At 39.1% G+C, this 13,489-nt stretch overlaps 1 protein-coding gene and 1 long non-coding RNA gene across 5 annotated transcripts in view; one reads left to right on the forward strand and one right to left on the reverse strand.

Moving 5' to 3' along the window:
• Positions 1-1,635: 1,635 nt before the first annotated feature.
• Positions 1,636-13,489, reverse strand: part of hcn2b (hyperpolarization activated cyclic nucleotide-gated potassium channel 2b) — a 34,034-nt gene continuing 22,180 nt past the window's right edge. For both annotated transcript variants that reach the window (XM_051907951.1, XM_051907950.1), the window contains 4 exons: positions 11,966-12,112; positions 11,645-11,885; positions 6,225-6,389; positions 1,636-3,192 (listed from right to left, as the gene is read on the reverse strand). In XM_051907951.1, coding sequence (XP_051763911.1) covers positions 2,315-3,192; positions 6,225-6,389; positions 11,645-11,885; positions 11,966-12,112 — 1,431 coding nt within the window. In that variant the 3' untranslated portion in view covers positions 1,636-2,314. The remainder of the gene's footprint in view (positions 3,193-6,224; positions 6,390-11,644; positions 11,886-11,965; positions 12,113-13,489) is intronic.
• On the forward strand, positions 4,084-11,795 carry LOC127520115 (uncharacterized). Of its 3 annotated transcripts, XR_007932047.1 has the most exons (5): positions 4,085-6,112; positions 6,216-7,669; positions 7,752-7,871; positions 10,561-10,760; positions 11,656-11,792. It is a non-coding gene; the product is annotated as an uncharacterized LOC127520115 (long non-coding RNA). The 3 variants fall into 3 exon arrangements; XR_007932048.1 differs by having other exon boundaries at positions 4,084-6,112; positions 6,216-7,871; positions 11,653-11,795; XR_007932046.1 differs by having other exon boundaries at positions 6,216-7,871.

The raw sequence follows: 13,489 nt of genomic DNA on the forward strand, positions 1-13,489 counted from the left end.
GTGCACATTTTTGAGGATGGTAATACTTGGTGCTGGAGATGATGCTGTCACTTTTTTACTTCCGTTCAGGACCTTTAACAAATAAAATGGCGACAAATTGAATTTCAGATCTACTGGACTAAAATGAACTGATGTAATGAACTCAATTAAGTTGTATATTAAACGGTAAGTAAATTTGACCATGAGCCCATCATTATACAACTTTATTTCATGCAAAGCTGCAAAACAACCCCAGGGTCTTGTAACATCCTAATTAATGAAACACTATTTGTTAAGTAGCTTCATTGCAGGCTGTTCTGAAAGTTTATTCGAACAAAACAGCAGCTAAAGAACATATCTTTTAAATCAACATAGTCATGAAAAATGTCCACAGATGCTATGGATAAACTATGATAAATTAGACCTATGCAGTGTTGTGAAAGTTAACATGCAGTGTGTCCGCCTTTTGAACAACAGAAAAAAAGTTTCATTATAAAACATTTTTCCTCTACCATAATGCATAGTAAAACTTAGTGATATTTAATGATAGCTACAACTGAGACAAATATTCCTTTCTCATGGACAAACTGTAAACTTTATTGCTTCAAATATGACTTAAAATTTGGCAAAAATGTAACACTTGGCATATATTGAATAAAGTCAACATCTGTTTTTGGTGCAACATAAAACCGAGGACATGTGCATCATTAAAAGCAACTATAAGATTTTTTTAATCGGACGACACTGGCTCGTGCACAGCTGAGTCTGCAGGGAATCATTTAAAAGACTGTTTTTACAAGGAAAAGACATTACGATTCTATTCAAAGTCATAAAAAATGAACTTTATACCCTGCATATGAACAGTCTGATGCTATTTTCAACCATCTGCCCATTTTGTTCTTTTTTCGAAATCATAAATGAGCAATTCACGCTTGGCTTTGTCTCCAGGACGAGAAGAACAAATATTAGCCGTTACAACAGAGCTTATAGTCTCTTTCAAGCTGTGAAATGGTAACAGCAGAATATAAATAGGTTTCATCAAGGATTCAAAGACCGAGAGGACATCAGACCTCATTAGGTAGCCATGGCAAGTGAGTTATTTAGTGCTCCAAAACAACAGATAGTGGAGAGACTCATCGTCGCCTGATGGATCTCATCACATTGCAGAAGAGGGAGGTAATCACCACCAATGTACTTACTCACATAACCTCACTTGCCCTCTAAGATGTGCGATCCCCCTCAAAACTGCTCGAGCTTTGAGCATGAAGTCATATTCGTGCACTCTCTGCTTTATTTGTGAGGAAGAATGATTTTTACAAACAGGACAGAGCCACAATTTTTTAAATAAATAGTTCATTGATATTGAAAAGCTGACCTTTGTGAAGAAAGCTACTTAAGTCCTTTGTAATTAAGACTTAAATGCATTTGAATGCACCAGATAAGGGCAAATTAGTCTCCCAGTCGTTACACTTTGTACTTTAGCAGCATAATTAGCTTGAAATTTATGTGGTATTCACTCCCATAAACCATAATTGGGAAACTGTTGATTCATTTAATTGTCCCAATGCTAAATCAAGGTAATGAAATGTGCTCTGTTGTGGGATAGCTAAGAAACAAACGCCCATATGGTCACACATACACACACAACGTTCAAAATCAAGGCAATGAAATTATATTTGTTTTTAACCTTTCATGTCATTTGACACATCTTTACATGTCATCTCATGTTAACATTTTCCTTTGGCCCAACTTTGGTCTGAAGGAATAAGACAAAGACATGGACAGAAGTTCCAGTAAGAATACATCTCCTTTTGAAACCGGTTTGGGACTCTTGAGCCATTGAATACACCTTTATTTTTCTATAACAATTCTAATATTGTGCATTATAGGTTAAATAGCTAATGACTAGCCGGTTCATAATGAGAAGAGGGAGTAAGCTCCTACATTGTGATCAGAAGCAAACTGCTAAGTCCCGGTATTCAGACACATATCAGTTTGCATCATTTGTACTACAGTATATAAAAGGGAGTGGGAACATCTTTGTGAGCAGCTACAATAAAGAAAACCATTTCAAAGAGGCAAATTGTGAGGGTGGAAGCTACATTGATGTTTATATCATAGGTACAATGGAAATGTCCCAATAGTGGTAAGAATGATACAGACATGTTCATTTTATGCTATCAAGTCTCAAGGGATTGTTTTCCCTTGTGACCAGTCGCACCACATACATTCTGAGAGTAAAATCCAAAGGTGTGACAAGGGGTCAGGAAGCGTTCTTGGTGAAGGAGAGTCCACATGTTCCTAACCTAGGCAAAGCCTGCCAACACTATTGTGGTCACAAATTTGATGATAATCTAGATCTGATGTGATGTTGTTCAGTTTCTGGTAGACTGATTATTGAATCCTTCTTGGGCAGTCCTGAATCCAAACTGGGTCTCATCTGGGGGAGGGAGGCAGGAGGAAATGCACCTACAGACATTTGGTGGGGTAGTGCCATTCTTGGCGGGATACTTCCTCTAATACCAGCAGGGCCTGGGAGGTTCTGAGGGGGACCGATGGAAGTGGAGGAGACTCTGGTGGACTGGGGAGGGCTTGGGGCAACTGGCTGCACCATGTCATGGGGTAATGATGGCTGGGAGGCGGATAGGGCACGGGCATCCTGGCTTAAAGCGCTCCTGGGGACTGGTGGTCGATGTGTTGGACTGGGGACGTGTTGTACAAGGGATAACTGGGAGCCTGAGGGTGCACCCGGGGGACTAGATCCATACTGAAATGTTCGTCCTGTAGTTGCCAGAGGGCTATGGACAGGTGTGTTTGCAAGAGCAGAGGCAAGGGCTAAGGTTGAGTACTGGGAGCCTGGAGGCGTCTGGCTCTGGACCACCTGGAAGCGCCGCACCATGCGGGGTGACTGGACTGCCCCAGAACCCACTAAAGTGTTGCCCATCTGGGGACAAAAGCTCATAGCAACAGCCTGCTGGAGGGTAGCAATGGCAGAACTTGTAGAGGGTTGACTAGAAGGTGCAAACATGCCCCCATGAGTTGAAGGAGTCATGGACATGGCCCTGGGCCTCTGCATGTCTCCTTGTTTAACTAGTTTAACCATTTCCCGATCATACTTCACAATCTCCTGGATCATCTCGTTCTCACGGTTGTTGAAGACGCCAGAGTTAAGATCATGCTGTACTTTGTGCATCAGGATCGAGTTCTTCTTGCCTGAAAGGTACAGATTATGGTCAGTTATAGCTTTGTCTATGCATCTTAGATCATACCTTTAACACATATATGTGTAACTAGCAAACAACAGTGCAGTTAAAGGGTTAGTTCACCCAAAAATGAAAATTCTGTCATTAATAACTCACCCTCATGTTGCCCCAAACCCCTAAGACCTTTGTTCATCTTCAGAAAACAAATTAAGATATTTTTGATCCGTGAGCTAACTGGCCTCCGATAGACTGCAACACAACAACCACTTTCAAGGCCCAGAATGGTTGTATAGACATTGTTAAAATAGTCCATGTGGCTACAGTGGTTCAACCTTAATGTTATAAAGTGACAAGAATAATAAAAAAAATAAATAAATAAATAAAAAGTGACTTTATTCACCAATTTCTTCGCTTCCATGTCAGTCTCCTATGCAGTGGATGTAGTGAATGCAGTGCTGTGCTTCCATGTTCTATGTCAGAACGCTGGCTCAGTATTGGCCGTCACTGTTCATGTGAGCACCACAACGTATGCGTGTGATGCTGACGCAGGATCTGGCCAATAATGAGTCGGCATTCTGACGTAGAACACGGAAGCGCAGCACTGTGTTTACTACATCAACAGCGTAGGAGACTGACATGGAAGAGAAGAAATTGTTGAATAAAGTCGTTATTTTTGTTTGTTTTTTAGCACACAAAAGGTATTCTCATCGCTTCATAACATTAAGGTTGAACCACTGTAGCCACATGGACTATTTTAACGATGTCTTTACTACCTTTCTGGACCTTGAAAGTGGTTGTTGTGTTGCAGTCTATCGGAGGCCAGATAGCTTACGGATTTTATCAAAAAATATCTTAATTTGTGTTCCGAAAATGAACGAATGTCTTACGTGTTTGGAGCAACATGAGGGTGAGTAATTAATGACAGAATTTTCATTTTTGGTTGAACTAACACTTTAAGGATGTCTAATGATAGTACCAACTACCTAAATGTTTCATGCATATTACAGTGATCCCATTATACTCTATTACACTCTGTGCCTTTAGTAACTGTCAGACATACTACACTTAATATTTGCCAGATGTAGTGATTAAATGGTGCTGAAGAGTAATTGAAATCACATTTGGTAGACTTGCACAATGTGGAGAAGGGCCCTCCAGGAGGAGTACTGGACACCCCTGAACTAGTCGATTGTTGACTTGCAGGATGATGCGGTGTCAGGGTAAAAATTCTAAAGTCTAAGTTTTAAGAACATGCCTCAAGATAACTTTATTCTGTTCCAATCCATTGTACTCCGTCTATCTGAACGCAAGAGCATATCTTATGTATACAGCCTTTAAAAAATGTGTCCCTTTGGAGTGAGTTGAACTCCAAACTAGCCTAATTATAGTTTATTTTGAAAACATGCAGTTTTGCACAACTCTAGTATAGTCTTTTGGTTTGACTGTATTGCCAAAACTTTTTTTTTGATGGATGTTTGCACTTTACTCAGTGGATTCCTGATGTTTTTGTCTGATAACTGCTTTTTCAGAATGATGGGTCATCCAGTTCCCTGTGAACAGCAAGCCCCAGAGCCCTGCTGAGATTTCCAGTGAGAGGGAAGCTATAATGTCTGGCACTAGTGTCGTTGTGCTGAGTCACGGCACCGCTAACACTAACTTGCGACATGGCGCGTGCCTATCACCTGCACCCTGCTGCTAGCAAGACAATTTGCAGCTAAAATGACATCCTTCGCACAGCTCCTGCTGGCAGGACCCCAACATCGCCTTCAATTTCTCTCACCTCCGTCTCCAGTAGCACATACAAATAACACTCTATCACTCGTGGTTTGAGCATGCATTTTCACCAAGCTGCCTTCCACAACTACATGGTTCATATCACACGATGTGCAGCACAGATTTATGGCATTCATCATGTTCACCTTGTTTTAGATGTCTCTTTGAATAGAGCTGTTCAGTTTGTGGTCTAAAACTCAAAGGAGAATTAGTATCTTTAGCATTCTTAGCATTTCCATGTTGTGGGAAATTTGCAGAATTCGATTTAAAAGTAAAAATGGTTAACATTTTTTGAAGAGGCTTTTATTTTAAAGTACATAAAACCAATCCTCAGACATGAAATTTGAAACTTTTGTGCGTTTTAAAAATGCTATGTTGTTAACAAGATTTATTGTTATTGTAGCAACTTTTATTTTAAAAGCACACAATGGTTTTAAAGTACATTTGAGGTATGAATGGTTTCTAAATCATCCATTAAGAAAAAAAAAAAAAACATGTAAATACTCAAGTAATGTCAACCACAAACCTTATTTCACTCATAAATCAAAAACCACCATTTAAAAACCCTTAGGAAATTACAAAGGGAACCTGTGGCAAATTAGCCTTCTGGTTAGGCCCACAAATTGACGTCATGACTGAATCTCTCTTTTCCCATAGTAAATAAACAACTGAGTCATTTTTGACGTTCATAAATTTAACAGCCAACATTGACGGGAAGTGACTGCAGTAAATCATTTATTGTGAAATTGTGGTAGCGGATGTTCTTCTGCAAAGTGTCTGTGGTCTAAACTCCTCCGCGTGAGCTGAACTGATCATTTATGGAATCTGGCTGCCATGGCAACAGCAGCAAGTGGGGTGGTTGCATGGCCCATGTGTAAACAACTGAGGTGGTCATGTGAGAGGGAGTGACATCAGCAGCACACTGACCTTGGGAGATAAGGAAAGAGGATGCTGAGAGGGGTGAGGAGGGCAGGTGGCCTGCCTCTCTTGGCAAATTACGTGTTTATGTGCCGAGGACACAAAGCCAAGAATGGCAAAACAATCGTGTTGAAGACAAACTAATTTTGGAGCCGACTAGAATTTGCCCACAGATGTGACCAATGGATGTCCAAAAAAATGGAATTCTGGGCTATGTACCAGTAACGCCTCTAACACAGGTAAATACACCTTCACAAAATGTGCTAGGTATGTACTGTAGTATTGCCAGTTTTTATTAAAAGTACAATGCTATGTATTTATGCAACCAATTTTACTTTCTAGGCAACTTACCTATTCGATCAAGGCGGTCGATGGCTACGGTCTCAAACGCTCTCCTCATCATGGGGTACTCCTCCAGTACTTCATTAAAGTTGTCTACGGAGAGCGAGTACAGTCGGCAATAGGTGTCCGCCCGTACGCTGGCGGTTCGTCTTCCACGGGTCAACAGGCAGATCTCTGAGAATGAACAGGACATATCATGGTTATGGTTCCAGAATCTTCTGTATCTTAGTGTAACAGATGTAGGCTACTAAGAGCTGTGCATGTAAACCTCACTCCCCTGAACTCAAGAGGTGCTCTAGCGACTGACTGTGGTCTTTAGCCTCCTTGTCAGAGCACCCACCTCCCATGCGGACGGGCCCGGGTTCGTGTCCCGCTTGGAGCAGGCAGGTGCGAACTAGAGGGGCTACATTGGTGCCGTGACCCGGATGGGAGTGAGGCTTAGGGGAGTGAGTGTAACAGACGTAGGCTAGTAAGAGCTGTGCATGTAAACCTCACTCCCCTGAACTCAAGAGGTGCTCTAGCAACTGACGCTAGAGACTGCGGTCTTTAGCCTCCTTGTTGGAGCGCCCACCTCCCATGCAGACGGGCCGGGGTTCGTGTCCCGCTTGGAGCAGGCAGGTGCGAACTAGAGGGGCTACATTGGTGCCGTGACCAGATGGGAGTGAGGCTTAGGGGGGTGAGTGTAACAGACGTAGGCTAGTAAAAGCTGTGCATGTAAACCTCACTCCCCGGAACTCAAGAGGTGCTCTAGCAACTGACGCTAGAGACTGCGGCCTCCTTGTTAAAGCGCCCACCTCCCATGCGGACGGGCCCGGGGTTCGTGTCCCGCTTGGAGCGGGCAGGTGCAAACTAGAGGGGCTACATTAGTCATTCCTTATTGGTTTTAGATGAGTCTTTAGTACTTGTCAAGCTGGGAGACAAGTTAAGACTAGCTGGCTGTACCTGATGTAAAAAAAAAAAAAGCTTAAACCAGCCTAAGATGGTTTGTTGGTCTTAGTTTTTAGATTAGTTTTTTAGTACTTGTCCAGCTGACAGACTAACTAAGACCAGAGGAACCATCAAAAGCTGGCTGTGCCTAATAGGGGAAAAAAAAAAAACAGCCTAAGATGATTTTCTCACCTTCGCTGGTTTTCCAGCCATGTCAGGCTGGTCCAGATTGCTGGCTTTAAAGTGGTTTCTGTCATTGGTCAGCTGGGTGACCAAGTTCAGTCAGATAAGTCTGGTTTATGCATTTTTTCTTTCTTTCTTTTTTTTTTTTTTTTTTTTTTTTTGCAGGGTCTAAGCTGGTGTTTGGCTGGTCAATCAGCTGCTCTCTTAGACTGACTAGTGGACAAGGGCCAAAAAACCCTTTAAAAGACCATCAAAAAAGACAGACTTGACCAGCTTGGTCTGGTTGGGAGACCACCTAGACCTTTTAGGCTGTTTTAAGTGTTTTTCAGTAGTGTTCGAAACAGGTAATCTAAACATCCATGGAACATAAACTTCAACATAAAAGTCATTAAGTTTTTCAGTCTTTTTTCTCTTTATTCTTGAAAGAACACATTGAGATTTCACCACAACTGGAGTTGAAACCTGAAAAGGACCTGTCAGTTTGCTTCTTCTCCTAACTACACCTCTTCTCTTTGAGAGGAAGGTCAAACTCAGCATTAAAGAGAGGTAAGATCCAGTCACTGACTGAAGGGGCTCTATCTACACAGACACACACACATTCAAAAGGATGCTCAGCATTTGGAATCTACCCAGTTGAAAATGTGGCTACACTTCAAAGTGAATGTTGGCACAGCTCACTCTAATTGAAGTTGCTGTGCCCCTCATCCCTGTAGAGTGGATAAAACTCCAATGAGGGATTCAAGTGGAAGTTGCCTGTCATAAAAAATCAATAAAGCTTTAATTCAGGGTAACATCTGCATCTTAATAAGGGCCTTTGAGATAAAGACTTAACCTTAAAAAACATTTGTTTAGTTGATAATATTGAATATTTAGTTAAATTTGATTGTTAAATGTTGATTAGTTAAATACAACAGGACGATGCTGTGATAGTTGGGCTATGCAAACACTGTGTTGGACGGCCATTAATATTAACAGACTGGACAAAACAAATGGGGCTTTTATAGCACCCTAACTTTTAGGCAAATGTATGTTTTGTGTTGCTTTTATGATTATTTATTTATTTATTTATTAGTTTAACTTTTACATATACAGACATATGCCTGCAAAATCTCCTTCTCAATCAGTATTCTTCTTCAGTAAAAACAATCAAATGAAATACATTTACTTGAAGCTAAATTGCATAAAATAATGGGTTTTTAGAGAATATACACTGCTCAAAAAAATTAAAGGAACACTTTTTAATCAGAGAATAGCAGAGGGGATTGTTAATCAGTTTCATCTGCTTTGGCGTTAATGAAATTAACAACACGTGCACTAGATGGGCAACAATGAGATGACCCCCAAAACAGAAATGGTTTTACAGGTGGAGGCCACTGACATTTTTTCCCTACTCATCTTTTCTGACTGTTTTTCACTAGTTTTGCATTTGGCTAGGGTCAGTGTCACTACTGGTAGCATGAGGACCCTACAGAGGTTGCACAGGCAGTCCAACTCCTCCAGGATGGCACATCAATGTGTGCCATTGCCAGAAGGTTTGCTGTGTCTCCCAACACAGCCTCAAGAGCATGGAGGTGATTCCAGGAGACAGGCAGTTACTCTAGGAGAGCTGGACAGGGCTGTAGAAGGCCCTTAACTCATCAGCAGGACTGGTATCTGCTCCATTGTGAAAGGAGGAACTGCCAGAGCCCTACAAAATGACCTCCAGCAGGCCACTGGTGTGAATGTCTCTGACCAAACAATCAGAAACAGACTTAATGAGGGTGGCCTGAGGGCCTGAGTGCTCACTGCCCGGCACCGTGGAGCTCGATTGGCATTTGCCATTGAACACCAGAATTGGCAGGTCCGCCACTGGCGCCCTGTGCTTTTCACATATGAGAGCACGTGACAAACGTGAAAGGGTCTGGAGAAGCCATAGAGAACGTTATGCATGACCAGCTTGGTGGTGGGTCAGTGGTCTGGGGAGGCATATTTGCAATTGTTTTTAAGTATCATTAGTTTAATAATCTAAAAATATATATATATATATATATATATATATATTTGTTTATGTCTCTCATTAAATTCATATTTTTAAAGATGTTTAGATATTTTTACTGGAAAATAAAGAAAAATACTGATTAAGAAAGTGAGATTTTTTTAACTGATTATTGTATTTCATTCAAATGTGTATAATTTAAATAAGTAGTTTTGTGGACTTTGCATTTTCCCCTAGTGCTCTGGTTGTTTCTAGTGCAGTTCATTTTGGTCTTTGAAGTTTTTTTGGCCACGTCGCCTATTGACAAGCCTTTGTAAAGTTGGCACACACAGCCTCTTGTTAAATACTGCAGTGACATTCTTTCATATTCTAGGGCTCAAGAACTGTGCACTGATTGGCCAATAACTGTACTTCTTTTACAGCCAGATTTGATGATTAAATGTCTTTGATGATTAACACATCTAATTTTCCTGCTAACAAGGGCACTGGTATAAAAACTGAGAATGATGGACTGAACAATACTACTGAACCAGAACTTATGCACCAGTCTTGAACTGCCAATTAAGTCAGATTTGTACCTCTAATAATAACCCCACAAAAACAGCAGTCTGACAAAAAAACACATTTTTCACAACATGCCCAGTTTGAGTTGACATATCCCAGCATGCAAAACTGAACTGTCAGATCTTTGATGAAGTGCCACCTTTACCACAAGTGTAGACATCAAATTTAGCTCTGGTTTACAGTTATTAAATAAACAACATGCAATATTTTTCATGAAAAATGAAAATAGATATGTAATTCTTGCATTTGAAGATATTCACATATAACGTTGAATGTCTTCTGCATATACTTACATGCTCAATTCAGTGTATCATCTGAATCAGCAATGTTTTTATGTTTTTTAAATGTTTTGATAAATGTGAAATTTTGAACTAGAAAAACTGAAATTGTATTTTCTTTTAAAATTTACTTAAATAATCTTTGTTTTATAACTTTGAAAAATCTCTCTCTCTTTTTTTTTTTTTTTTACAGAGCAGGCTTTTTATTATGTGAAGCATCAGTATCAGTATAGAGTACCATGACAAATCAGTCTGTCATCATAAATAAGCCCCACTCATTCATGCATTGTAAAAGGTACAGTGTAATTGTTTTTGGCCAGGGAACCTCCGAAGTTGACGTTACAAATTGCTCTGCCATTGCTGTTCTGCTCCACTAATTAGGTGTTATTAATTGGCCACATTTGTTCTTTATCTGCAGCCCTTCTTCAGCGCCCCTGGCTCCTGGTATATCCGCAGCCTCAGTGAACTCTGCTCCTTGCCCCTCCCAGACCTTGCCCTAAAGACTCTGGAAAAAGCACTGCTTTTTTCTGAATCACCAACTCAAGCCCCTCGAAGAAGGCAGCATCTTAAATGGGACAAAGCTTGCTGGAGGGAGAAACTAAAGAGTCATGTTCAAATGTCAGTGGTATTTATCACTGTATTTGCAGTGCAAGTGAGCTGTTAGGGTTTCAGATGGAGCAGTGATAAGGTGCAATAATGTACGACTGTAAACATTTTTAACATGCTTTCAGTTTTGTTTTATTTTTTAACTCCCTTTTAAAAAGTTTTTTAAGTTTCAGTTTGAACTAAAAACTGAAAGTTGTTTTTTTCATCTTCATAAAAAATCATGAAGGAATGTGAACAGGAGGGTTCATTTTAATTTCTTTGACTATTAAAGCAATGCCTTAAAATTGTAGTATTTTTTTAGTATTTTGTTTTTGAATTTTTTGCATAATTTCCTCTATGGACTTTTATTTTGAAGTTTCATTTTAATAGCTAACAACAATTTAGCCTTGTAAAAACATTTGGCTGTAAGTAATTTATTGCAATATGATTTGAGTTTGATATGATTATTTGGTAATTTCAACATTTACTAATAGATTATTAAAATCAAAAGTTGTATTTGTTAACATTAGTTAATGCACTGTGAACTAACATGAACAAACAATGAATGACTGTATTTTTTAACTAACATTAACAAAGATTAATAAATACTGTAACAAATGTTTTGCTCATTGTTAGTTCATGTTAGTTAATGTTTTATTCTTTGCTAACTTAAGTTACACTGCCTTTGGATATTAAACTTGTAGTTTCAAGTATTTTTTTTTAAGTTCATATGTGGACTTTTATTTTGAAATTGTAATATTTTACAATTGTCAACAGACTTTCCAACACGAAAAGTTAGAAATGTAACCTTACAACAGTTTAGCCTTGGAAAAGCATTTGTCTGTAAGTATTATATTATAATTATATTAATATTATATTAATTCCGAATTAATAAGATGGTCTTTCTGTGTCCTTACCCCCAAAGTAGGAGCCGTCAGAGAGCTTCATGCCGATATTCCCTTTGGTCAGGACGCTGACTACGCCATGCTGAATGAAATACATCTTCTTGCCGATAGTTCCCTCTCGAATTATGTAATCTGCTGGTTGGAAGACCTCGAAGCGGAGCTTGGTTAACATTGCTGTCACAAAGTTGGGATCTGCGTTGGCGAAGAGCGGCATGGACGCCACTAGCTTCCGGCAGTTGAAGTTGACTATTTCCTGGAGGTGTGGAAATTAGTTTACTGTGAGTTTGAAGACAAGTTATCAATAGTGTACTGTTATCTGTTGGTAACTGGTACCTCTCGTAATGGCTCGTTCAGTTCTTCCAAAATGCTTTCCTCATCGAACATCTTGCCCTGGTATCTGTGCTCATAGTAGTCATGGATCTTCTGCCGGAAGTCGGCCGGAAGTTTGTGGAAAGACATGTATTGCTCAACTTGCTTGTACTGAGAAGATAAAATGGACACAGAGTAAGTGTGTTAGCTGACGTCTCAGGACACACTTTTGACCCAAAATTTCCAACCACCAACATTTGTGTTGCCCATCTTAATCCCACATGGCCTCTTTTGTGGAGAAATGCTGACAGGGAACATTATATGCAGATGAAAGTAAACAAGTAAACATCCAGGCTTGCTTTCCTTTATGGGCTTTTCGGCTATTTTAGGAAGCATCAGTGGAAGTTATTTATGGTGGATGTGATAGACTAAAGAGCATATGATAATATGATGTTCTCAAAGCAGGAAGAGTATGATGAAATAGATGATAAGTTCTATTTATAACACAGCATATGTAGTTAACCATCTCTCTGCAGCAGCATCTGTGCTGTCATGCTTTCTGGTTTAAGTTACAGGAATATGCAGTACATTTATAGTGTTAAATGGTTTTGGCTATGTATGTTGTGTAGAAATTGGATTATATAGAACAACAAATTATAAATGTATGGATGTTTTAAAGCATATCACTGATTCTTATAACACAGAATACAACACAACTTCACCTGACATTGGTTTTTAAATAACTACATTTTTACTTTGAAAATAATAAGGACATTTTTTTTTTCAAATAAGAAAATATTTCATTTTATTAATGTCCACAAATATTTTGTCAACTGTTACTAACCAAACACCCCCCGGAAACTAAAAAAATGTTTTATCCCAAAACCATGTGACCAGCATTATGTGATGTCATTTTCTTCTGTGGCAGATATTTTGAACACATTATGGTAAATAATCCTCATAATTTTATATATATATACATTATCTCCAATGTCCTATTGTAAAGGAGTATTTTAATTGTCTGTCAACTATGTTGGGTACATTGTTATGGTTTGCAATATTTTTTATTATTTTATTTCAAATACATTTTAAAATGTGAGGCTAACCTAATGAAGAAATTAACATTTGGTTGGCCAGAAAAGCTCTGCCATTGAAATTGTGAGGCAAAATGGTCTCTATTGTCTATTGTCAGCTATTGTAAACTATTGTCAACTATGTTACTTGCATCAACTATGTTGTCAACTATGTTTTGACTGATTTTTTACATTTTAAATATCTAAAATGCTGCTTCTGATATTCTTTCTGGGTATAGTTTACATCCACATGGACTAAAGTTTTGCATGACATCTCTTAAAACTCTCTTAAAAATGTTCTTGTCCTTTGTGACCGTGCTGAGAATTTTACACAAATATCTGCAAAAAATAAATAAATAAATAAATAAATTCTCAGAAGTCTTTAAAAATAATTAGTGTAGGGGAAAAAAATAATATTTGGGTCACTTAAATTGTAGCACTTAATCAGTGTGTGTAGTGGCATACAGTTTGTCTG

Source organism: Ctenopharyngodon idella, chromosome 10 (genome assembly GCF_019924925.1).
Source record: "Ctenopharyngodon idella isolate HZGC_01 chromosome 10, HZGC01, whole genome shotgun sequence".
Classification (NCBI taxonomy): domain Eukaryota; kingdom Metazoa; phylum Chordata; class Actinopteri; order Cypriniformes; family Xenocyprididae; genus Ctenopharyngodon; species Ctenopharyngodon idella.